General features: G+C 40.4%; 1 protein-coding gene across 12 annotated transcripts in view; it reads right to left on the bottom strand.

Annotated features, from left to right (window-relative positions):
- Positions 1-4,487: 4,487 nt before the first annotated feature.
- Positions 4,488-26,271, bottom strand: part of SPHKAP (SPHK1 interactor, AKAP domain containing) — a 64,444-nt gene continuing 42,660 nt past the window's right edge. For 9 of the 12 annotated variants that reach the window (XM_064385889.1, XM_064385894.1, XM_064385896.1 and 6 more), the window contains 9 exons: positions 24,629-24,688; positions 21,580-21,714; positions 19,512-19,767; positions 15,509-19,238; positions 12,008-12,187; positions 10,058-10,144; positions 9,004-9,056; positions 8,735-8,919; positions 4,488-6,676 (listed from right to left, as the gene is read on the bottom strand). In XM_064385889.1, coding sequence (XP_064241959.1) covers positions 6,533-6,676; positions 8,735-8,919; positions 9,004-9,056; positions 10,058-10,144; positions 12,008-12,187; positions 15,509-19,238; positions 19,512-19,767; positions 21,580-21,714; positions 24,629-24,688 — 4,830 coding nt within the window. In that variant the 3' untranslated portion in view covers positions 4,488-6,532. The remainder of the gene's footprint in view (positions 6,677-8,734; positions 8,920-9,003; positions 9,057-10,057; positions 10,145-12,007; positions 12,188-15,508; positions 19,239-19,511; positions 19,768-21,579; positions 21,715-24,628; positions 24,689-26,271) is intronic. The other 3 variants (XM_064385890.1, XM_064385892.1, XM_064385900.1) reach the window with 3 other exon arrangements.

The raw sequence follows: 26,271 nt of genomic DNA, 5'->3' as shown, positions 1-26,271 counted from the left end.
TCTGTTTTCTTTCACTCTCCTTGTTCACCTTCTTTTGAAGTAGAGCAGTTATCTAGATTTGATAGGTTTGACTTAGATATGGCATCACAGAACTGCGAGGTTGGAAGGGACCACTGGAGGTCACCCAGCACGACAGCCTGCCCTGCTGAGCCCTGTCATCCCAGCAGGCTGCCCAGGACTGATGTGGGTTTGAATATCTCCAAGGATGAAGACTCTACAGTTTCTCTATACAACCTGCTTAGTATTTGATTACTTGCATAGTAAAAAAGAAAAGTAGGGTTTTTTCCCCTCTTACATTTAAGTGGAATAGTTCCTTATATTTCAATTGGTGCATGTTGCCTCTTCACTGAGTAGCACTGAGAAGAATCTGGTCTGTTATTTCAGTCACCAGAGAGAAATCATGATTAGTGAGAATGAATGCATAGGATAACTCAGTTTCTTTATGTGTGATTTTTAACTTGTAACCTTTTTAATAAAAGAAAAAAATAGAGCATTATGTAATCTCAGTTGTGAAAGAAGTGTTGGTATGCACTTACTTTGAGGAGTTTTGTATTCATTTTTTGTGTGTGTGTAATAAAATATTGAATTAAAATGCCAGTTTTTGTTTTTGTAATACAATGCCCCATTTATATTCCTGGAGAAAACCAGCAGCCATTTATGAGCTGTCTTGCTATTAACTATTGTGTGTATGCTGCAGTTAAACTCCCCTCTCATCCTTGTCCATATCTTTCCAGTCAATATATTCCTTTCTGCTCAGTCCTCATTCTTGTATTTTGAAGTGAGGAAAAAAAAATAATATCAGTGTTGACTTAAACTTGGAATCCTGGCCCAGTGATTAAGTCCAGCATGAGGAAACTCTGCTTTCCAAAGTTGGAAGCCAAGGATTGTGACATAAATGGAAAAGTGGATAAGAAACTCCTGCAAGTCATTTACTAGCAATGAGCTTTTAGCCAGGCATTCTTCTCCCAGAAATTGCCAATAGGTTTCACCTGTGCAGAGCTGGCTCCACTTGCTGAGAGCACCTGGAAGTGCAGTTGCTCTTTGCAGGCATAGTGAAGGAGCAGAACTGAGTGGTCTCCTCCAGCAGACTTGAAAGAAGGATGAAGAGGCCAAGAGGGAAAAAGGAAGTGTACAGCAGAGAATGAACTTGGAGGTATTTTGTTTATATTTTCTATCTCTGGGTGATTGTGGACTTCTAAATGCTGTTAAATGTAGTAGGAATTTACTAAAGCTGATGTGTTGGGACTACCACTGAGTGCTTTCCAGCACCCTTGTGTGCAAATGAAGAAACAAAAGTGCCTGTCATCACTTGGCTGATTTCCTGGTTATTTCAAGTAGTGCTGTGCTGTGGGAGAAGTGAGCAGAGAGCTGCAGATCATTTAAAATGAAACTTTCACCAGTAGGGAAAGTGGCTGACACAAATGTCTCTGTAATGCCTGTGGTGCTTCCTAGGTTTTTGTGCAAAACCTTTGGATATCAAAAACATATTCAGTTAACTGGAACTGAAAGGGCCAGGAGGGGCAGTGCTGTTCTCTGTTGGTTTAGAATTGCCCAATGTCCCTGGATTGATGGGCACCTGTGACCTGGGAGATTTCCAGCTGACAAAATTGAAGGAAAATTACTATGGTGAGCTGTATACAATTACTGCTACATAGTTAAAAACTGAAATTTGACTTGCTGTGAACTATCACAAAGTAGAAAATATTCTTTGGGCTGTGATTGGAAACTAGATTCTCGCACCACCTCCCCCCCTTAATATTTTAGTTTAGTTTTCTTCCTGTTGCCTCTTCCTTTATGATTTTTTTGTTATACTATGCTAGTGAATCAGATGTCTGTAATAGCTTTTGGCTTCAAGCCCTTGTCCTATTTTTGCAAGAAATTGTGAGTTGAGGTTTAATACAGTAAGCATTGGACTGGCAGGCCATCTGCCTTCTATTTCTGATTCTTCCTAGATTCTTGAGTGTGTAGAACTGCTTTTCAGGCTAAGTTATCTAATTTTCCTGCTCATATGTGAAATATCTTCACATCTGGTGTGATTCACAGCTGGAAAGGGTGCTGGCTTGGTAAGAGCTTCAGTAGTACTCGATACTCTCTGTGAATGCTTTCATGTTATGTTCTCTGCACCTTGGTTCACCCACTTGTGGATTTTGTAAATTACAGATATATGCATTAGGAATGCATTGCATAAATGTAACTTGCTGGAGCCATTCTGTGGGTCTGGCAGCAGCTTTATCCCTTTCTCTGATTCTGCTTTAGTCCTTCAGCCAAAATGGTGAATGTGTAGGTCCAAGCTCTATTACCTGGCACTTTTTAAATCTGGATACCTCATACTATCCAAGTGTTACTTTAATCACTGTATGGTTGGAGATGTAGCTTTCAACATTACCCTGAAATGGTGACAAACTTGGCTCCCTGTGACCTTATTGGAAAGGAATACCTCAGGAGAGCCCTGAAGTGCTTAGGCTTGTCACTGTAAAATCATATTTGCTGTATTCCTTCTGTTCTTTAGCCTTTTGAAATCTTTTCAGGATGAACCTCTCTGAATATGCAGTTTTCTTTTTCTGGGAAAGAAGTTTGTGTCATGTAACTGCTCTAGGACAGAATGTACACTTCACAAGGATGGGGATTTCCATGTAAGCACATGATGTGTTCTTGGACTTGTGACGTGTGAGATTCAAGTTCTTTCTGAATAGGTGATGACAGTAATACTTACACCCACTCATGTTTTAAAAGTGGCATTTTGTGTGATTTTTTTTTTTTCTCCTTCAGTAAGATCACTCACATTTCCTGGGTAGTTAGTAAAAGGATGTGGAAATACATTCTGCTTCTGTTTTCCAGTTTGCTGCACTTTACTGTCTAATTCTTAGCTGAAGCTGGGAGAGGGGTGCAGTACCCATCACCCAGCCCTGTCTTCACTGCAAATTGTTCAAATTAGTTTGATAGTCCAGCTGTCTAATAGAGCTGTCTGTCCTGCTAAATGCTGCACAGCTGCAAGTTGCCTTCTGCGGGGCTGCTCCTTGTGATGACTGGGTTCAGAGTGGGTTGGGAAAACCAAAATATAGGTTTGCTCATACCTGGAAAAGGCTTAGGAATGGCTCTGACTCAGATTCTTAAATTGGCTAGTATGGATGTGCTTTCCTTCTGAGCTGCAATTTGTTTTATTTAAGTAGGTCATGTGGGTTCTTTATTTCAATGGACTCGTGAGCTTTTTCCCTCTGTCATTTTTAAACAAAGAGTTCAGGATTCACAGTGAAATTCCTATGCTTGTTTGTCGTGCAGCTCTGCATGAAACGGGGCAAGAGCAAGTATAAAACTGGCCTCTTCAGAAAAGTTATCTACTGAATCTACAGGTGACTATTTTTATCACAGACCATAAATGGTTAATTTACTTTAAGACAATAAAAATCTTCAGAGGTATGAAAAAAATTGAAGTAGATTTCAGTTTTTCAGCTTCTAGTAACCTCAACATTAAAAGAACCCTAAACACAAAAACATAAAAAATGAAGTTTTTAAATATCTAATTCAAATACAGTAGAATTGCTTTTTGAAGAGTAGCATTTCTACAGGCCAAATGTTGCTGCTCATTATGGGGATAGAATCAACCCTGGGGTTTGCAGCTTCCCCTGGAGCCGCCTCCAGGAAGGGGAGCACTGCAGCCGTGGCTGCTGCTCCCATGGGGGCCTCTGATGGCCAGGGCATCCCCGAGACATCTCCTGCAAGAGCTGCTCCAGCTCACACTAGAAGCTGTGTGCAGTTCCTTGCATCCTCTCATTTGATAACTTCTCATCTCTTTTTGTTTGCTTTGAATCTGGCTCATATGATTTTAATTTGTTGTATCCTGGTTTTTATCCAGAAAGATAGTGAGCAACCACCCCTGATGTTAAAAACCTGCATCATGCTCATGCAGAGGGAGATTTTTACCTAAGGCTGTATGTTGTTCTCATTTGCCTGTATTTAATATCCACTTTTAAAAAACTGAAAATAAATTAAGAATGGACAGATGCTTTTCTGATTTATTCAGCGAAGTGATGGTTTCCTTTTCTGTGTAGCAGTAGAAATACCTGTGATATCTAGAGAATACTGCAGTAAATGCCCCTGTGAACTTACACAAGGAGAGGAAATTACTGAACTTCTGTCTCCCCACCCTCCTGCTCCTTTTGCAGATACTGAAAGCAGCCAGAGTGAGCACTGATAGAGGCTTGCACACTGGGAGTTATGCTGGGCAATCAGGGTATAATTTCTCTTTCCTGTGATACTAAGAATGTTATGTTTAGCCTTTTATCTCTTGAATGACTTGTGGAACCTGAGTAGCTTTGACACTGGTAGGAACTGGACCTTGCTCTGACTTGTTTTGGTCAGAGCCATGGATCAGATTTGTCATTGAGACGCAGAGTTTGAGAAGCTCCAGGGATGGCAGGCAAATATTTAATAGGTCAAAAAAATTTCCATAGCTCATTTGTGAACATTTTAGGAAGGCAAAGAGGACACACATTATAACATAAATTTATTTCTGAATAAATTGCAACATTAAGAACTACTGTACAGAGAAACTGCATCACACTGTTACAACTCTGTCATGATATTTGTGCTTTGTAAACATTTATTCTATCACAACAAAAAATTGTATACTGACAACTAACTGTATTTGGTTTAAAAATAAATACACTTTCCCATTTATTAACTCAAACAAAGCACTTTATAATTCTTGGTGCTTTTTATTAGCTCTCAGCCTCAGAAATGCTGAGCATTCAGAGTTGCCACTCATGTTAGTGGGAGTTACAGATGCTCAGCACTTCTTAGGGACTGGCCCAGTGACTCCAGTTATGCTCAGTGTTTGCAATAAATTGACTTTTATTTTGACTGTAAAGCCACCCCGTTCTGTTTATAGTGCACAGTAGATTGAGAATTACTCATGTTATTGAATGTTCCTCATTAGATTTTGATTCACTAACAATTTGTATTTTGTAACAAATGAGTGATGCAATCATGCAAGTTTTGTAATGGTTTTAAAGATAAAACTGAGAATATGGCTCTTTTTCATAAATTATTTAAAACTACTTCAAAATTTTCAAAAATATTTAGTGCAAAAGGATAGGTTTTTTTCCAAGAAATATTACAGAAGCATATACTGTTATATGGAAAATAAAACTTCTCTTATATATTTTTTTTTGGGAAAAGCAGGCAGATATTCTATTCCACTATTTGAGTAAGAAGATGAAAAGTATTTAAAAAAAAGAAACAAATTGCAAAAGAGCTGTGATGTTGTAAGTTGTGTTTACCTTTAAATTCACACCCAGTCTCTTTGGCAGAGTCAAGAGAATGTGTTACTAAGTGCATGATGCCAACAGATCATCTCAACAGGACAATAGCAGAGTATATCTTATCAAACCATTATAGAAATGTTATAGGAATGTGAACTCTCACACACAGTCCAAACAGTTATCTCCAAAATGAACACATATGTCTGCTGAAATTTTAACAAACATTTTGCTTTTTTCTAAGTTACAAAAATTAACCTTGAGATTTTTAGGACAAGATATTTTTTAAGATATGCATTTCTTCACCTCATTAACAATTTATTCTATTACGTTAAATTAAAATAGTTATTTTTTCACTATTTTTAATTGATATGTAAAATGTTACATAGTGCTTTCAACAGAAGCACTTCAGGTAACAATTGTACTATCATAATTCCCTTTTGCCAGGCAGGGACACTGAGGCACAGAGGTGAAATGACTCGCCCAAGGTGGCAGGGCTGGGGCAGGACAGGGCTTGAGAAAGCTGCCCTGGCTCACAGAGCTGCGTGCAGGAATCTGCCAGGTGTAGCTGTACTGAACTGCACTGCTTCCCAGGGAAAAGGAACCAGTCTTTTAAGGACAGTAGCCAGGAGACTGGATTTTATTTCTTTGGGAAGGTTGCAGGAGTCAGGAACAGCTATGGAAGGGAAATGAACACATGGGAAGAAACTAAAATGTGTTTTCAGCAGCTTTTTGTTGTGTTCTCTAACTGCAAAGGTGTTGGTGTTCAAAAGCTTTTACCCCTTAGCAGATTATGGGGATTTTAAGAACCCATAAATATTACTTATCTAGGGACAAGGGTGCCTCCAGGCATTCTGAAACACACTCTGCTTCTAACAGTTAAACTGTACAAATATCGGTGTTGTTTTAAAGCTGAATGGTAGGCTACTATCCCATTTTACCTGACTGATTTAATCAAATTGATGAAAATTGAATATATTAGATAATTAAGCCTTTACTGTGTAGTTCATTAATTCAGGAGGCTAAAAATCCATCCCCTCATAGTACAGTGCATCCTAAAGCACAACATGTCAAGAGACCCTCATGACACAGAAAGACACAACAAATTCAGATTTGCTTTGCTCCTGGGTCAGTTGTGGCACGGGCTTGTGCTGTTCTTGTAGAGTTTGTACATTTTGCACATTTTATTCAGTGATGTTCAGAAATCAGAGCGTTACACAAACCACTGCTTATTTAACTGGAATAAAACAGGGAAGCTGAACCAGGGAGCTGTGTTAGCCCAGCTCAAGCAGCCAGTCAAACAGGCTGGGTGTGACCTCTCTGCCCTCCTCGCTGAGCTTGCAGTACTGCACCACGGCTTGGAAGATATCCCCCACTTTCCAGGACTTCCGCTGAACTAACTGCACCACATCTAGAAACTGAATAAAAATAACACCATGAAATCAATACACTTGGGATTTGGTGAACACCTTTTTGAGGAATGCATAGACACAAACTCTTGTTAGCCCACCCTTTGTAAATGCACAGCTGCAGGAGGGAGTGGACACCATTCAGTGCACACCACATCAACATTCAATATTCTTGCTATTTATAAAACCTAATTTCTCCAGTTCCATAGCTCCCCAAAGACTGATGGGCTCTCATGACATTTTCTAAATTAACTGCTTCTGTCAATTATTTATTTATTGCAATGAAAGTAAAAACAGAAAAAGTCAGTTTGATAAAGGATAGCTATTTGCCATGTTATCAACAATTTATTGTCAAAATAATGGAAGTGTGATTATCCATCTTGAAAAAATATTTTTGCATTACCACTGGCTATATTTTACTTTGTCTAATTCTCTGTACTTCCATATATACATGCCATAGTATTTAAAATATTCAAATAGTACTGGTGAGAGGGAATTCTGTGTAAAATTTTGTCACATGAAGATATCACAGTTGTGTTTTAAACATAGTAAAAACAGACATAAACATAGACAGTATCTGTATTTGACTTTTTTTTTTTTAATTCCACAAGAAACCAGAGGTTAACTATATGTTCTTAAGCAGCTGTAAAAAAATCCTGAGTTTTGTCCACTCGGTACTTAATAATGGGTTCCACAGGGTCATCCATCTGGTCCCTTTTTCTTCTGAAGCACATAAATAAAAATCAAAACTTTTCAGTTCTTTGTATTTTGCAATAATTAGTTTGCTCCTTCCGTCTTTAGTTTTAAAGCACAAGAGAAAAGATTGTGTCTCTACTTGGTGTAGCTGTTTGCTATTTACATACTGCAGCCTAAACTTTTAATATGTATTTTAATGATATTTAATAGGCACGTGATTTCCAAGAATGCTGTTGTAGGCAGGATGTGCTTCATTATTCTCTAGTGTATTTTTGCAATTGAATTAACTGTTTGCCAAAGCACATGGGTAAAGCTGACAGCTGTTTCTTTAATTAGATGCAATTTGGACTGTTGCTGTTGAATGCATTTTAAATTATGTTTATGATTCCCAAATGCATGTACTCAAGAAAATCAAACAATATCTCTGCTACTCAAAATGATCTTCCCATAAGAGACCAAAATACTGATTTGTAATATTAATACTTCATTAATTGACTTAAATACTAACATGTTTTTAAGTCTTAAAGCATAAGCTCTCTTGCTGATCTTGGAAATGGGTCTCTTTTTTGGTCTTTCCTGAATTGTTGTGGTTGGTGTTTGGTGGGGTCTACAAAGGAGCCCCAGCTGATCATTCAGAAATAGAAAGAGTTTGCACTTGTTGTGGCTATTTTGGACTTCAGTGTTGCTCCTGGCTCTGGCTTGGACTAACACCTCAGGAGGTTTCTCAGTCATCTGTCTCTCCACTCTCTCTCTCTCAAGAGACTTCTGCTCTCAAAAGCTGTACCCTCAGCTGCAGCAATTTATGAACAGCCAGGCACAAGGCCAGCTGACCTGAGGCTGCTGTAATTGGTGTTACAGGCAAGGCAGAACCAGCATAAGGACTGAAAACCTTAAGTCCAAACAATGTCTCACACTATAATGACCAAGTAGGAGACCATTGTGCATGTGATATCTACACAAAAATGTTTTTTATTTTTATTTTTTAAACCATTGCACTTAAACTCCATGTAAGCCACGTGCAGCCTTTCAAATGCAGCCACATAAAGGACTCTGTTAATTCTGCCTTGGGCATTAGTATTTGATGTATCATTGATATGAAAAGTGAACACATTCATCAAAGCATGCTATACATACTTGGACAAGATATCATGGTCACATTTTCTTATGCCATAAACAATCTGCTACATATTTCATGTACTTTAAATTCTGACACACCTGTCCTCTCATTTCTTTCTCTCATAAACAGCAGTGTTGCCATCTTACAGTAAGGAAGATGTTTTTGCATCTGCTTTTAAGCTCAATAACTTCAATAAATTGTAACTCTTTCAGTTATGTAGACGTTAATAGTATGCCCAATTCTGTAACCATTACCTTTTCAATTCTGTTTTCCTGAGATTTCTTAAAATAGATAGTTGGAATTCCAAGTTCAGAAGCAGCAATCCACTGCAGGGTGGCTCTCAGCTCCACGTCAGGGCACTCTGGCTCCAAATCAAAGTTTATCACCAGGAGGTCCTTGTGACAGTTGGCTGTTCCCACTGAAAGCTCAGAAGTACTTTCTGGAAAAATAATCCCACTAGTTACTGTGCAATTGCTTGTGTTACCTTCAAACTGTATGTTTTAATTGATATGGTTCAACTTACCCTCAGTGTTTTCTGTCTGTTCTTTAAGGAAAACCTTTTCTTCTACTAATTCGCTTAGAAACAAACAACAACAAAACTTATTAGTCATACTTAGGAACAGTCTACAATATTGCTTCATGATGAATAAACTTCTCCCTCAATGCAAGACCTAGAAAACTGCAAGAAATAGGTTACATAGGATGAAACAATAAAATACTGAATATATTTCATTATTTAATCTGTGAATCAGGAAAAACTGAACTGCAGCATTTTTCTGTAGCAGGATGAAGTACTTGTATTAGTTATGTCATGTATTACGTTTCACCAGGATCTGTGCATCTTTACAGCTCACATAATGACAGGCAAACGACATTATGGTAAGACACAGCAAGTCTCATAACCTGGGTGGAAATGCTGAATTTCCAATGTCTGTATTTTGCTGTGACAATTTTCTGACGTCACTGACTTCAGAAATTCCCGTGTTCAGTATGTGATGTCCAGTCTGTGTGTTTGTGCAGTGGGTGTGCCCTGGCTGCATAATGACATTCACCAGCTGGCAGGCTGTACCAGGATCTTTAGGCAGGATGTGCTCGCACATCTCTTGATAATTGAATTGCATGGTCAGTAGAAACATTCCCAGAAACAATCGGTAAGATGTACTGTGGGCCAAATTATTATTATTATTGGAAAGAATGCTGTTGGGTTTTTTAAAATGGCTTTTAATTGATCCTCATTTGCTTGACCTTCCTTGGTATTACAGCAGAGCTTTGATAATATCTGAAGTCATTCAGAGAAGAAGGTTTGATGACAGAAAACTGATACCACAGAGAACTGTCTTTTACACAGGGTGATTGATGGATCTGTGTTCTCAAGAGATTCACCTGACTGGGTTTTCCTGTAATTTTTCACTGTCTGGTGCCCTCACTCTGCACAGACACCTGCATGTGCTTTTTTCTGAAGCCATGGGCAGGCACAGCAGCAGGTGCAAAGCAGGGCTTGGCAAGGTTTCGGTGGCATAAATGATTTGCAGTTAAAATTGGACTAAACATCAAGTCTCACTTCAGTGACTACTTACTTAATCATAGGAGAAGATGGCACGTTCTCCTGATAAATTTCCAGGTCCATAATGCCAAGACTGCTAGTTGTACTGCTGTTGCCATTGCTGACAAAGCAAAAGTTTAAGTATTAGTGCCAAGCTGTGCTGAACATGTCTCCATACATCTTCTAAAAATTTATTTCTGTACAAAGCAAAGTGGGGAGGAGCTCTGTTCCATAAAATCAATTGTGCTCAGCAAGTAGTTCCCTGAATGAAGCACACTAGTCTGCTCAAAGTAATGAGGCTTTTATTAAAATAGTTCTAGATCAAGTATGCATCAGTGCATCAAGTGATGCTGTAAATTGCAGGAAAAAAGGTGGACTGTCTTCTTGTGAATGGCTTATGCAATGAACACTTGGCCTCAAACAAAAACTGAGCGTGCCTGAGTCCTTGAAAAGAAGGATTAGCAGGTACAGAGATGTCCTGCAAAGATCCAGTTCCCTCTGAACACGGGGAGTTCAGGAGCAAGGCACTGGCTGCCCCCATACACTTACCTGTAGGGTGAGTCCACACTGGGAACCAGCAGCAGTTTCAGTGTATTACATCATACCCCAAATACTGTTTGGGATCTGATGGAACCCACAGGTACAGAGATGGCCCCTCATGTTTCTGACTACTCTGAAAGACTGAGATTTTAATCAAAGCCAATTTGCTCATTGGGACCAGAAATACACAGAAATATTCTCTTTGGCTTCTTCACAAGGATGAAGCAGCACACTTGAGGATATTTGGAAAAAAATAGTACCAGTTCACTTTATAACATCATTATAAATGTGACAGTGAATGTTTATGCAGATACTGTAATAGTCTCATGGACAGGTTGTGAATTTGCTGGCTTCAAGTCAATTACCATGAACAAATTCTGTGTGGCAAGTCGTGGTGAACCACTTAATTTTTACTGAGAAACCATCCAATAGTATTTTCCCCTACATTAGAGGGATTGATTAGACAGTTCCTCTCCCCATCAGGGTGTTCTGAGACATTGTCAGCATGCCATGCATTCAGACTTGCTGTAGCAATTTCTGTTCTAGTGCAGAGCTGAAAGGCACAATACTTCAGCTCTCAGACCAAGGACTTTGGTAAAGGTTGATACTGTAATAACGGGATGAATGTTCAGCTGCACTGACAGCCGTGTTTTGTTCAGTAATTTCAGCCAGCCAGCAGTGCTCTCTGACAGAGACTTTGTTTTCCCTGCTTCATTACCATAATGTCTTCCCTCCTTGTCATCTTAATACTCAAGAAAAAGATGTAATTACTTGATAATATTTTAAAACACAGTCTAAGAGCATGTGAAGGAAAAATCTTACTCAATTTGGTGCTGTGAAAGGGCTGAAGTAAAACTACCACCGCTCTATATAAACTCCAAGGACTAAATAACATTTTCAAACATTTGTCCTGACTTGAGTTTGGAACAAAATCAGGTCATAGTAGTAGGAGGTGTTGAATTTATATCTAGTCAGGGAAAAATTGGTCATCCTCTGTTAATTTGCACCCTTGTGCCAGTCTAAGCAGATCAGGGCTCAATCTTTGCTCTCAGTGCATGGATTTCTGGTGGGAATGGCAGTCTTGTCTATCTTGGCTAAGGAGGTGCCAAAATAAACATTAGGCAAACAACAGCAAATAAAAAGAAAAATTATAGTAATTAACTTGTCCAATGGCCTTTTTGCTGTAGGACTGAGACACTTTAGTGATGCCAGGAGGTTTTTTCTTTGCCTGAATCGAGCTACTCACCAATAGTAAAAAGACCTGGCTGAGAATCAGAACATGGCTAATTTTTTTCCCTTATTAAAAAATAAAGAAATAAAGTTTGCCATTAGACATTCTTTAGAGTATCCTGAGTAAATCTCAAGCTGTTGCCTCTCACTGCTGATGCAGAGTAGGCTTGGAGGGCAGAGCACACTGTGCAGTGGGAAGAGACAAGGTGGGTACCTCAGGGAGCGCTCGCTGAGCTGCAGGTAGCTGCTGGTGTCATCAGGATTGTCCTCATCGTTGGCCAGCTGGGACCAGCTGCCAGTGCTTTCCTCACTGCTGCTCAGATGGGCTGGGAACTCTTCAGCTGCTTTCGTCTCTCCTAGGATCTCAGCATCCGATCTGCTCTGAGGACTGCTGCTGGCAGGGTGATAGGGAAGGCACATGATATTGTAATATGGGCAAACAAACTGCTGCCACCAATCTTCAGGCAATGCTGCTCATTAAAGTCAACCAAGCTGCAGAATCATAGACATGCAAAAGATTGGACAAGCTTATAATTTATACGTAGTCCAGCAGAACATCTGGCCCGAGATGCTCTTAAAAAAGGGCTTTCTTATGACTGCTATAAATAAACACAAACCCTAGATTTAAGTATGCATAGAAAGGTTTTAGCTTATACAGAAAGATTTAGCATGTACAAAAAAAACCTGATCACTGTCAAGTTTCATTGCTTAATGCACTTCAGTCAATCAGTGATTGAAATATGTGGTCTATGTTACTGCAGAATGACAGAATTTCTAGGAAATATATATTGCTGCTAAATCTCTGTCATGCTAATGGGTGAATAAAGTTCTTGACAGGGTTTTCTACTTTATTAAAATTGTAGATCCAAAAGAAGTGAAAGTAGGAAAGTATTGTGGGTTTTGAATCACTAATGACTCTGAGTCTGCCATGTCCTTAGGATCTTCACTGCTTAGGCTGGGGAAGGACAAAATATTGCAACAGTCAGAAACCAGTCTGAAGATGGAGCCCAGATTGTGTTCAGAAAGTACAGGGTTAAGGGAAAAATGCTTTAATTCTGCACACTTGACGTATGTCACACATTTGTGTATGCCACATATATGTACACATGCTCCCAACTAACACAGAAACAAAAAAAACCCCAACTATATTTTTTGCTAAGTTTTTAGAGAAAAGCTGGGCTTTTGATACAAAGTCAAATAATCAATTCCTCCAATAATTATATCACTGCAGTGCCAGAATGACAAGTAAAGCAAAACTGTAGTTTTGTTATATTCACTGATAGTCTGCATTTGCAATTTAGGGATTAAAGCAATGTTATGTTATGTTTTGTACTGATAACCCTCTGCAGGATCTCTCTAGAGAAGTTCTTGCCTTCAGACCTTTATCTGTAGTTATGGTTAAGGTATCTGCCTTCAGTTAAAGCAGGAGATCACACCAGAAATTCTACTGCTCCTGAGTAATTACCTTGATTAGGCATATGCTGAGACAATATCCGTGTGGGTATCTCTTTTTGCCAAGCTCTCAGTCTCAGAAGCTGCTGCATTAATTCTGGATGACAGAGAGCTGCAGCCTGTGCAGGGAGTTGGGACTTGCCTGCCTGGGGCTCTGCTCCCCTGGCAGGCAGCTCTGCCAAACCCCTGTGCCCTGGCCCAGGACTCTGCCCCTGCCCTCTCTGACACCTGGGCACTGAGCAGCCAGGCCAAAGGGCAGGGCTGCTATTCAGCTTAGTACAGGACAGGCAGCTCCTGATACCTGGTGCAAAACACAAGAGGTTTGTGTGGGTGATGTTTCTTGGCATTTTGGGTTTTGTTTGACTCATTACGCAATTACATCTCACGCCAGTGATGCTTTGAACTGACAGTTCCCCACTTGTGAACAGTTACTTGGAACAGTTTCTGTGTAACTGTGACAGGACTGGCTCTATTGCACTGCCTACATACAAGAAACAGCTTTTTTTCCATTGCTGAAGGTCTTAATGGGTTTTTTTTCCCCCCTAACTGACTCTGTGTCTGCTGGATATTTTGCCTGGAGTCCTATGTGCCTGTATCTGAACTAGCAAGTAATTTCATGCAGTAGGAGTGGATCAGAGCAATTTCTACTGATGCTTTTATAGCTACATTATATATATTTTTAGTTTTTCACTTCAGCCTAGACTTGGTCCAGACAGCCATGCCACAAATGGTTCAGATCTGTGTGAAGAACCACTGGAGGCTCTGCCTTCCCAGCAAGGATACGAGTACATCTGGAGAGCACTTGGGCAGCTTCTATTTGAGATTGCTTTTGGATTTCTCTGTGTTTCATGCTGCTGAGGCCAATGGACAGAAATGGAGGCAAGCTGAACCAGAACAGCACAGCATTGCTGAGCCAAGATGCTCAGGCAGATGTAGCCTCTGCTTACTAATTCTGCCCTACCAATCCTATTGTTTTAACCATGTCATAGCCATGTTGGGAACTCTGCTTCAAAGGTAGAGGAAAAGATGAAAGGGCTTGTAAATGGCAAAAATAACTTCATTTTCAAGCAGTCAAGATTCCAAATAGGTGGGTTTCTAAATTTATCTTACTAAAAGCAGGTTGCATTTTAATGAGGAGGAAAGTTAGTGTGGGAGAGTCAGTATGAAAGACTAGCGACACCATGGCAATTATCCACCTAATTGCTGCCGTACACAGGGAAGTACTTACAATCTATCTACTTTCTCACTTCAAGCAGAGCTTTGTCAAATGCTGAAACACAGCACTGCCTAGAATAAAATGAGCTACAAAATGGTTTCTAACACCAGCACCTGCACTCTTTCTGCCACTCTGAGATAATGAGGTGCTGCAGTGCTCCAGACTGGCAGTTTAGATACCACTGAAGTAACAGATACAATGAAGTTCTGTGATAAAGAGACAAGGCCTTGAGAGAGAGCATTCCCTTCACCTCAGAGCACCCACAGCAATACTCTGCATTTGCACTGCACTCTCATGCTGGCTCACACTTTAGCTTTGGAAGGAAGGTAAAGGAAGCTGCAGATTTCCTTACAAAAGGAGTACAGCTGTAAGGAGAGGGTGGTAAACTATGTATGTTAACTGAGGATGTAAACTCCATGAAATGACATTAAAATAAAATGCTCTTCTTTTCCTTACCTAAATTCTACCAGAGAAGTCTTTAACTAAGAGGTGAGGGCTTTTTTTATTCTTATTTTTCCTTCACTAAAGAAATTTTACCACTTGTAGCTGCAGGTTGTAAACACAAAGTTAAACTTCAGGCTCTCAGAAGTCTGGTCTTGTTTCCAGGTACGCAAAACATTACTTGCAACAAGCATAGCAGAGAACTACAGGTCAAATCCTGCTGTCATCTGCTATACACTAGCTCTGATTTTTATTTATCTATATTTTAGTTCAGATATCAGCCTGAGCTAAATGAAAGTTTAAACTTGGTCCATCTTTCCTGTCTTAGGGGAGACATCAATGTCTGCAGAGAGAGAACTTGTCTGTACAGTATTAGATTTAAATCTTAATACCATAATGTCATATTCAATCTAGGTTTCCTCCAGAAAGTATCACTGTGACACATGACTGGGTGATTTTATGCCAAAAGAAACCTGTAGTCAAAACTTATCCTGCTTACTTCTTTAAAAGTACCACTCTCATCTTCTTCCTTTATCAAAATAACTTTTACGGGGAAAATAAACCAAAGACCAAAGCAATGTGCTGATTTGCTGTTTTGTCACTTACCTACTTACTGGGGAACTGGAAACCACGTGTTTCCCATCCAAAGCTTCTGGAGGCTTTTCTTTGCTTTGATGCCCCTTTCCAGATGGGCCACATGAAGTCAAGGACTCTGAGTCTTTATCTGGCTCATCTCGTTGATCAGTTTCTATCTGAATTAAAGGCACTTCCCTGAGCTGTCCTGCAGGGAGGCTTCCAGAGCTCTTCACCTGTTCTTTTTTCTCATCCAAATTTCCTTCCTCCATTTTGGGTTTGGGCTGTGTCTGGGTCGTGCTTTGGGGATGTTTGCTTTCCAGCACATGTTCTTGGCTTGTATAATCACAGGAATCCTGCTGGACAACAATTAAACTTTTACCACTTTCAACAATATTTGCAGCCAGTCTTTTTGCATATTGTTCCACGTGTGGTGGAGAATCACTGTAAAACTGGTCTGCCTCTGTAGCCTCTGCCTCGTCTGCTATGATTTTGTTCTTGCGCATCAGAGACTCGATGGAACTGGCCCACGTCTCGTGGATCAGCATGTCTGTGATCTGGTCAGTCTTGCCCCTCTGGTACAGGCACGAGTCAGACTTGCAGAGCCCAGCAGAAGCCACGGTACTGACGGGCTGTACGCTTAGGGAATCCTGGCGATGGTGGGCAAACCCATCTAAGGAATTTGCTTTAATTGGGACGTTCACAGTAAGCCTGGAGCCTGAGGATCTGCTGTCGGGCATCGACGACTGCCTAAAGCAGAAAGGTGACCGCAGAGAGGGTGCCAGCAAACTGCCACACCAGTCCTTTGAATTCCGAGAGGATGATGCATTATCTTTATTTTCCTTTTCGATTTCTCTTAGCATATACCTATAAAACTCTTCTGTTATACTTTCTGTGCTGGACTGTTTGGATGGGCAACTTGGTCTTACATTAAGATGGCCATTTTTCTTGGCTACCTGTTGCAAGGCAGAAGTTAAGATGTTGTTTGCATTTTTTCCTGCATAATAATCCAGTAATAAATCAAAACCTCTTCCTTCATTTTCCATCTGGTTCACCATAAATCTTGAAAATTCATCTGTAATGCTTTCACAACTAGACTGCTTTGAGACAGAACTTGTCTGGCTCAGAGAGTGACCAAAGCTGTTCATGAGGCCTAGGGTATTGAAAGAGGCTTTGGAATCTGAGTCCTCCTCTGGTATGCTCTCACAGCTTGAGGCCTTGGCTCGGCTCCACCTTTCACAGTGCAGTCTGTTCCTGGGGTGGTTTGGACCTTGCCAGATGCTATCAACCATGGAGAGTTCAGTGAGGTTCATGATCTTGGCAGCCACTTCATTCGCAAAGAGATTGACTGAGTCTGGTGTGTCCTCAAGGTTTATAGATTCATCTACTACCCGATTCATCAATTTTTCCTTTAGCTCAGGATGCTCATCTGTTTTTCTTTTGATCTCACTAAGCCTAGGCGCCCTGTGCTTCCGAACCACAGAACCATTGGTATGGGTTTCCTTTTTCCTTTTCATGGTTCTGCATGATAAACTCTGGGTCACCAGATATTCATTGCCTCTCTTCCATGCACAGAACCAGGGTTGCTTGCCATTTGAATTTTCTAGACAAATGGCAGCTATTTCTGTTGCCATAGAGACAACTGTTTCTGCCAATTCTTCCGCAAAGTCTGTTATACAATATTTGTCCCTTGAATTTTTCACCTGTAGCACAGGCTGAGAAGGAAGCAACACATGGTTTCCTAACAAAGACAAGCTAAGTTGAACATCATTATTTAGCACAGAATCACACTTAATCTTGGCTTGGTTTTCTGTATTTATGGTGGCACTGGAAGACTGCTGCTCTTGAACACCGTGCCTGCATTCACTGTTTGCAAAGGTATTTTCTCTGTCTGAAAATGATCTGTAGTCTTTCTTCTGATGATGACTGTTACTCTGGTTTGGGGATTTGTAACAGTCTCGTGCAGTTCTTTTCAGGTATCTCTTCTTGGGAGATGTTTTTGCACCTAGTGTGTTATGCCCTGTATCTCCACTTGGCTCTGAATTCAGTGTGGAACCTTCACTGCTATTTACATCTTTGATATCACTCTTGCAAATGCTTGTGACCTTTTCAAGATCTTTGCTAGTACTGGTGCTGTAGGATGTACCAAATGGCTTAGCAGCAGAGTGATCAAGGGGGCTGTGTGAAGTTTCACATGCTGTTGCCAGTGTTGGCCATCCTTCTGCTCTTGTTACTTTCTCCGCTTTTGTGCCTTCCGAAAAGAGAGGAGAACACTCTTCAAGTTGCCTTATGTCGTTCATCTTCTTGCAAGTGAAATATATTATATTATAAAGCAACTCGTTTGCGGTCTCTGTGAAAATGTCTTGTGTACTTGAGCCATCCTCCAAATGGGCTTGCAGCTGTCTCTTCTTCCTAACCTCTTCCATAGAATGTCGTAGAATAATATTGGATAAGTTTTGTGCAAGTTCGTCCCTGATTACTCCATCAGCACGTGGAATACGTGGTCTTGCTGCTGTTTCAATAATTTTCCCATTTATGGATTCCATAAAATGCCCTACATTTTTGTATGTGTTGGGTTTTGTCAGGATTACGGATGCCTCTTTGAGAAGCGCCTCTGCAATGCTCTCATTCAGCTTCTCCATGCTGCTTCCTACAGCTAAGCTGCAATGCAGAGTAATGGCTGCAGAGGCCTGAGCAGCAGACAGAAGTCCACTGGAAGTTGCAGGGTACTTGTCCTCCTTTGTTTCCCCCAGGCCACAGATGGCTACAGCACTTGCCACTTGAGTCATGCCACAGAGCGCAGATGGGAACGAGTATTCCGTGCCAGCGCGGCCGTCAGGGAGCTGTGAGGGTGCTGTGTGCCCCTCTTCCTTAGCAGCCACTCCACTTCTCGAGTCTGTGGCTTCCTGCTCCAGGCGGAATTTTTCCGCAGCCTGGGGACTGGAAATGGTTCCAATGACAGTGGCTGCACAAGCCAGAGCCACTTCCAGTGCACTTTGGTCATGTCCGTTTGAATGCTCTTCCTCCAAGTAATCGGAAACCTCAGCAGAGCTTTCTGCCTCAGCCCAGTGGCTCAGGCTGGGGAAAGCAGAGCCTGGCCACTCAGGTACATTCTCAGAACTGTCTGGACTTTGCACTATCACAATCTTTGGGAGTTCATTCCATGATCGGGAAGCAGAGGCACCTTCTGACTTACAGGAGCTTCCCACAGAGATGCTGACTGCAGCCTCCTCACTGAAACTGGGTCGAGACTGTGACAGTCTAATGAATGCATCCTGCAGAACAGATTCTGCTAAATTTGTGGCGTACTGACCTGTGGTGGCCTGCTCATTCTGGGAGGGAGGATCAGTTTTCCTGATACCTGCACAATCTTTCCCATCTGCCTTGCTGCTGTGTTTCGTTGTGGGGTCACCCCGAGGCTCCAGCTCCTCTTTAGCCATTTTGGTTACAGACACATCTTCTAGCATGAGTGCTGAGTTTTCAACCCCACTGGTCAAATTAGTAGTACTAAATGATGAAGTACCTTTTTCAGCTAATTCCTTCTGTATTTCCTGGTCTGACTTATCTTCAGGTTGTGAGATGCCATCTTCAGCCACAACATTCACAGTTTCAGAGACCTGAGCAGCTGCATTATCTTTATTAATGCAGTTCCCTTCAAGAATGAATGGCAACCTGGCTTTTCTATAGTGGATGTTTTCAAATCCCTTTCCTTTATTTTTTTTGACATCTGAAGATGCTTCTGAAACATTTAATTTGTCATGACCTGTTGAGAAAAAGAAAAAATTAGTTTTTGGAGAGTAACTTGAGACTTCTAAAAGAAAAGAGCTGTACAACTTTGTAGTCCATTACTGCTCTGTAAAAGTACTGCACAGCCACGTACCTTGTCTTTGAACAAAACTTTAAAAATATGAATGGCTGTCCATTTTCTAAATTACATATGCATGAATTAACATCAAGTGCAATTTCTGTGAGCACTGCTATAGCTGTTTTGCAGTATGAGCAACAGCATAATCATGCTCGGTCCCCCTGCTTTTACCAGCTTTACATTCATCAGCCTCGTTGTCATCCTCGAGGTGCTCGGAGGCTGTGAGGAAATCTTCTTCTATTGAGGACACGGAGCAGTTTGTGTCATCCTCAGGCTTTAGGACACGAGTTTCTATCTGCAGCTGCCTCTCCTGAACGAGCTCAAGTCCAATCAGAAACTTGTTTATTTCAAAAATGATGCAGCTTGCGCTGTTCCTCCTGTCCCCCCTCGCACACTGAACCAAGCAGACATCTGCCAGCCAAGGACACTAGAGGGGAAAAGAATCTCAGTTATTCAATTAAAAAATAACACTTATTTTAAGTTTCCCTCTCTATAAATATCTCGGGAATGTTCTGTTGCAAAGATGGAATACGATTTGTCATTTCAATCTTACTAACAGTGTGCAGTTACACGTATGCCAAAATAAGATTTCTTGGACTGACAGCTTTTGTTATACAAGTGTTTTAGTAGAGAACCCAGCTGTATCACAGGAGATTGCTTGTTTTCAGTCAACTTGTTGTTTTAATGACAGATAATTATTTGATGTTGGTCATCTGACATGCTGTTATTAATGGCCTCACACTACCCGGTATTACCTCTCTGGAGGGAATTCTTTGTGGGCATGAATTCCTTTTCAGGGTCATTTCTGTTGCAATGCTTGTTTGAAGACAGCCCTGTAAATACTGTCTGATAAGACTGTGAAGAGCAGGTCACCTTTAGATGTTCCAACAGGCCATTTTTAAATAGTGTTTTATTTTGTTTCTTTGCTGCTCTCCCTCTTTATCCAAAGCCCCATTATTTCAGGCCAATGCAACCTCCCACTGGAAATGGGGATCCAGTGCACAATGTGCTCAGCCTTTATATAAACTGCCTTCTCTAGAGAAGCTGTACAATTAAGTTGAACTTGGGACAGAAACTGAGAGGAAGGAACTCTTGTTATCCTCATTGTACTGATATTAAAACAGTTGGACATTTATACAGCAGAGCTGAGTTGATGTCTCTGCATGGAACCATGCTTGTTGTGTGGATGCACCCAGAACCAAAGCCAAGATTTTGCAGCTTGTGATGTTGTGCTTTGAACTCAGGCTCCCAGGAAAGACCTGGGACATTTATTTTGTTCCTGTTTGTCTCTTGACTCCACTCTCTATGAGAAGGCTGCCAGTCTCTGTCTTTATGCTTGTGCAGATAGGAGTGGCTTGAGTATTTTGGCTACCTTGTTTGGATCTCAGACTATCCCTGTGTGGATTGTAACATCTTGGGATGTGGGGTTTGGAGCTCCATCGCTCCCACCATACCTTGTGATTGTATTTGTTAAACATTTCTAAACTCAGCCATTAGTCATGAGTGGCAAGAAAGCTCAATAACCAGGTAATTGCTCTGTTTATGATCAGCTTATTGGTAAACTATAAAATTCAGTGATCTCTGCAATACAGCTGTCACAGGGTCTGCCTCAGGAATGCTTTTGTACACAAGGTCATTTCAGTGAAAGAAAGTTCCCTTCTTTTCTTATCTGCAGCAAACAAACCTGGCAATACCTTTTCACTTTTTAAATTTGTTGAGAGAGTTTTGTACTCCAGGGTAACTGCAGTTTTAATGAAGTTGAGAGGTGAAGATGGAGTGGGACTGAAAGTGGGAAGCGACAAGACCACTGGAAAGAGTCTGTAGGAGCTGTGCCCTGGCCCAGCTCTGTGCACAAAGTTACCTCTTTCCTTCCCCCTCTGCTGCCCTTCTGCTACTCTTGAAATCTGGCCTAAGGAATCAGTCTTCTCTGCCACCAGTGCCTGCCTCCCCTGAAGGATCAAGTGCTAATGTGGCTTAAAGCATTACAAGCTGCAACCCAGATCTGCAGGATCCAGGGGGAGTAGCAGGATCTCTCAGTTATCTTTGTGTACATGGTGTGAGTCCCCCTGCTGTGCACCACACTTAAATCTGTCTGACAGAGGCTGTTGTTTGTTTGTTTGCAAACTTCCACTCATCTCAAATTGATCTCAGGGTTTTGCTTTCAGGTTCCTTTTTCCCATTTTCAAAATTCCACCCTTCACAGGCATGATGTGATCTTAAAGCTGAGTTTGACTCCTACCTGGGGAACCTCATAGTCAGCCTGAAGGTTTCCTGATGTCAATCCACTCAGCAGGACTATTTCATTTTCCTTCGGTGGCTGTACGTTCATGGAACTGATCAGTTTGGGGAGACTGGGTGAGACGCTGATCAGCTTCTGTAGTAGGAAACAGAGATTTTGCTCTCAGGCAATGAAGTCTGAGTTGCACAGTTATAAATATTAAAATGAAATATCACTTAGAGGAATCCTTTTAGAAAGCTCACTTGGAAGTATCACTTCAAGTAGATTAAGAATAGAACTGGCAGCATTAAAATGCACGTTCTTTCTTTTGAGACACCAGACAAGACAAGGATGATAGTATAAACTTTTGCTCAAGTGTCCACCAGGATCTGGACATCCCTCACATTGTCACATGCTAAACAGCTTGATTGGGTTGGTGCATCTGAATACTTCCTGTTACACGTGAGTTCCTTGGACTGTGAAAACAGTGTCTCTCTCATGGTCTGAAACACGAAAGCTTCAGTAGGTATGGTAATGAGAACAGGGCAAATCTTCCTGTTTTCCTCCAGGCATATGACTAGCAAGAAACCAGAGGAAGTTACCTGGAAATTGCCAACCAAATCAATGCAATGCTAAACATGGAACAGCAAAAATATTGGAGATACATGAAATGTGCCTTTCTTTGCTGTTACACTGCATACCTTCATGACCTTCCATTTGGAATGATACAGTCACTTCCTATAGGTTATGTATCCATTAGGGGCAAAAGCAGTAATAGTCACAGCATCAGTGATGCTATACAAATCTGTATTGCCCCCAACACGTGCAGGGGACATTTGTGCTCCTTTGTGTATGAAGTCCAGGCCAAAAAGGCAATGCCTACTGTGAGAGTGCAGTTCTCTCTGCCAAGGATCTTGATGTCCTTGTTCTGTGAACAAGAATCTGACCCCTTAGAGCAGGAGCAGAGAAAACACCACCTCCATTTTCTGCACCACCATGGCCCATGTGTTAGTGCAGAACAAGGTGCAAAGCCCTTCAGGGAGTGCAGATTTGGGCACCCAGCCATCTGCTTTAGTTACTAACCAAGGCAACAATACTTCATTTTTTTTTCTTTTCATCCTCAAAATATTTCTCCTTGCAGTACTGTTATTTCTCCTTGGATTGAATTAGATTTAATAAAACGTTCTGGCTTAGAAAAGCTAAATCAATATTGGGAAAGAGTTCACTTTTCAGGGGAATGATCTTCAGATGAGACTAAGTATTTTTATGACATAACTGAATTCAGTGCTTCAATTCAGTTTGATGTTTCACTGTAGCATAAAAAAGTTCTCATCATTTATTTTTTCTTTAAAATTATAACCTTTCTGTTATCACAAACACTTCCTGAAGTATCTATTTTTCTGCCTAAATTGCCACATTTTATCAGATTTCTTAGGTAGGAAGTTATGGCATTTTATATATCTTTTACTTCACTTCTTTACCTTTTCTTCAGAAAAAAAAACCAAAAACAACAAAGTCTGGAAGCATACTTATTTTACACAAAGCCCCTCAATTTAACCCATTCCAAGGTTCAGTCAGTAATACAAAATCCTAACAGTGCCTATTAGTAAATCGAGTACCTGCTAGTAAATTAGTAAATAGTTATATATTTCATATGCACAACAGCTGTGCTAACATCTTCAAAATTCTGCTAAGAAATCCTTTCATCACATCACTGTATTGCATGAAATTCCATGCCACTCACTGCCAATTTATAAAACCTGCTTATTATACACAGAAACGGGGATGAGGGAGTTTCCTCTTGGAGAAGAACGCATAGCACCTGTGCTAGCAGGGGATTTTTATTACCTACACCGAGAACTGAGAACAGATGTCTAGTTCTAAGATTGAGGGAGAAACTTTTGTTGTTTCCTCTTATAGCTTTTGCTCCTCAACAAACACTGTAAACAGCAATAAAACCACCACATTTTAGAAAACAACCAGTGCTTCTGTGGCTTCAGTATAGTAAAACCTCTCAAGCTGTTCTGCACAGTTAACCTGCTGATTCAATAGAAAAATCATTTTGCTGCAAGATGCCATTTTTATTTTGGACAACTGAATTTTCACAGATCCAGGATGCAGAAAACAGCATAGAAAAACTGTTCCTGCTAACAAATGACTTGCAAGAGGCATCAAGGTGCCAGCACTGGTTGTTCTATGAGCTAGAAGTGTTTCCAGCAAATGAGCTGTAAAGGTTTAACCAAGGAGCTCCCTGGGTGCGGTCAGGAGGTCCTACCTGTGTTCACTCACGACATATTGCTCCTGTGTCGGTGTGCCAAACATGGGCACTGAGCCAGGATGATAAAAGGAACTGATAAAGGAAGATGTAAGCACAAAAGTGACACCGGGCCCTTTCTTTAAAATATGACTTCTGCAGGTTTAATGGTTTTTTTTTTTTTTCTGGAATGGTATGTGTTTTAAATATCAAATCATGATGCAGTTTGTCTCAATGCTTGTAAAAGAACCAGGGTTTTTTACTGCTTTAGAAAATTTCTTTTTTTTCCTACCCTTGTAACTTTCAGTTAAACAGCTCAACTGTTTTATCTAGACCCCCTCCTCAAGAGCACATAATCTATCTATGTGGAGTTTGACTGAGAAAGCTCAGCTGAACAAGACCTAGATGAAAGGAAGATTTTCAGGGGCTTTTTGGCTGTAGGACAGAGAAAGAAATCACAGACTGGTGGCAGAGCAGGACACCAGAAACTCTTTATGTGGTGTTATGCCAAATTAAAATGGATGCATGTGAACATGTCCATGTTTACTTCTCTCATAAAAGCAAGAAATCTGCTCATATAACTGCTGTGAATTCAGACTGTAACAATCCATTACAAACTTCTGGGAAAAAGAAATGCTATATAACATAGAGCAGTGTTGGGACAATTTCAGATTCCTTATGCATTGCTCTCTGTAATGCTTAAAATCTAGGGTTGGCTTTGATTTGCTCATAGAATTGTAATCTATATTTTTACTGGAGAGTCCTGGTGGGCCTGAATAGATCCATTGTGCACGTTTTTGAGATCTAAGCAGTTACCTGTTTCACTTGCTCATCACTGCAATCATCTCTGTTGGCATCTAAATTCACAAAACAAACCTGTAATGAGAGAGGAAAAGAAAAATCACTTTATAAAGTTGTATTAGAGTGGCAGCAACCCTTTTAAAGTCACTATATTTTCATTTTCTAGCCTTGTAGCTGAAGCCTTTTACTGTGAAGCCTTTTCCTAGAACAAAAAGGTAGAAAGGTTAGTAAAGAGAACAGTGGGAGAGATGTTAAGAAAGGAAGAAAAAAAGGAATGAAGTCATGACTTTATCTGTGCTGACAATTGGCTTGTCTGATGAATGAGCAAATGCTGCAAATAAACTGTAATACAGAGGATATCAGTAAAGGTAGAGGAAATGTTAGAAGTACACTTGATAATATATCTGATAAATTCTTCATGTCTTGCTTTTCCAATGACTTCTTTTCAGGCACTTGTTGCCAAATATTTTGTAGGTAAGTGCAATTGTGAGTTGCTTGTAGAGTTTTCTGCACACCACATAAATATTGGAGTACTTTTCCTAACTTTCCAGAATGTCTATGAGAAGTTTAACACTTTTAAAAGTAATTCTTTAAACTTGGTTGATGAGGCAATATTCAACAGGAAGTTTTCAGCACTGCTAGCTGGGCACCATAGGTGCAGAAAAACTCAACTGCCTGGTGAGAGCTTCACCAGAAAGTTCTACTTTTGATGACAAGGGCTTTTGCCACTTTGATTATTATGAGTTTCAGTGACTATTTAATGATAGTGAGATTAACCTGAACAGAAGCTTCAGATCTAAAAACCATTTAATTTGTGAAGACTTCTATTTTATTATATGCTTACTGGAAGGCCATTTCCTAATAAGAAAATCCATCCTCCATCTCCAAGTTAGAAGCAGGGACTCCAAAACCAAGCTGACTGTGAGGTTTATGAGAGTTTGGTGTTGTCCTCATTTAACCCAAAACCTAACACAAATTCAAGGCACAGCTGAAGCCAACACCTGATTCCAAATAAATTGCAGATCCAAACTTTAACGTACAAGATCTGAGTGATTTTTTTCCTTCTCTTTCAGTGAAGAGGAAATACTTTCCCTAATTCCATGTAAATATCCCATAGAAAATGAAAATGCTCTAAATTATCCCCTTCACCAACACTTGTGTTAGGCACCCAAGCTCCTGTTGTGTGCCTGCTTTTACACCAAGACAACCCTGATTTCAGTTTATATATGCACATGCCATATGTACAGATTATGACCATCTGCAGTAACAGCCAGCACAGCAGATGGAAAGATCCAGCCAGTGCTCCCATTATAAACCACAAAAAAACCCAGTGAAGAAGAAAGCTTTTTGCCCTTTTAAATAGTTTAATGTCATCTTGACATGAACTTACAAACATATTTTCTAGTCCTTTTACAATTTTAGCAAAAATATTTCTGTGTCTGATAATGACAACAGTCAGGATATGCCACTGTCATCTGCTGAACTTTTAAGAAATAGTTATAGAAATGTCTAAGCTACAAAATAGTAAAAAATATCCTCTAGCAACATAGTATGATGGTTATGTAATATCCTAAACATGCTACAGTTGATTAGACAAACACTTCTCTTACTTTCTACTGGGTTTTCACATGCAGGCATTTCACATACCAACAATAGGT

The sequence above is a fragment of the Passer domesticus genome, chromosome 11, assembly GCF_036417665.1.
Source record: "Passer domesticus isolate bPasDom1 chromosome 11, bPasDom1.hap1, whole genome shotgun sequence".
In the NCBI taxonomy this organism is placed as follows: Eukaryota; Metazoa; Chordata; class Aves; order Passeriformes; family Passeridae; genus Passer; species Passer domesticus.
This window is presented reverse-complemented; position numbering and strand designations above follow the sequence as displayed.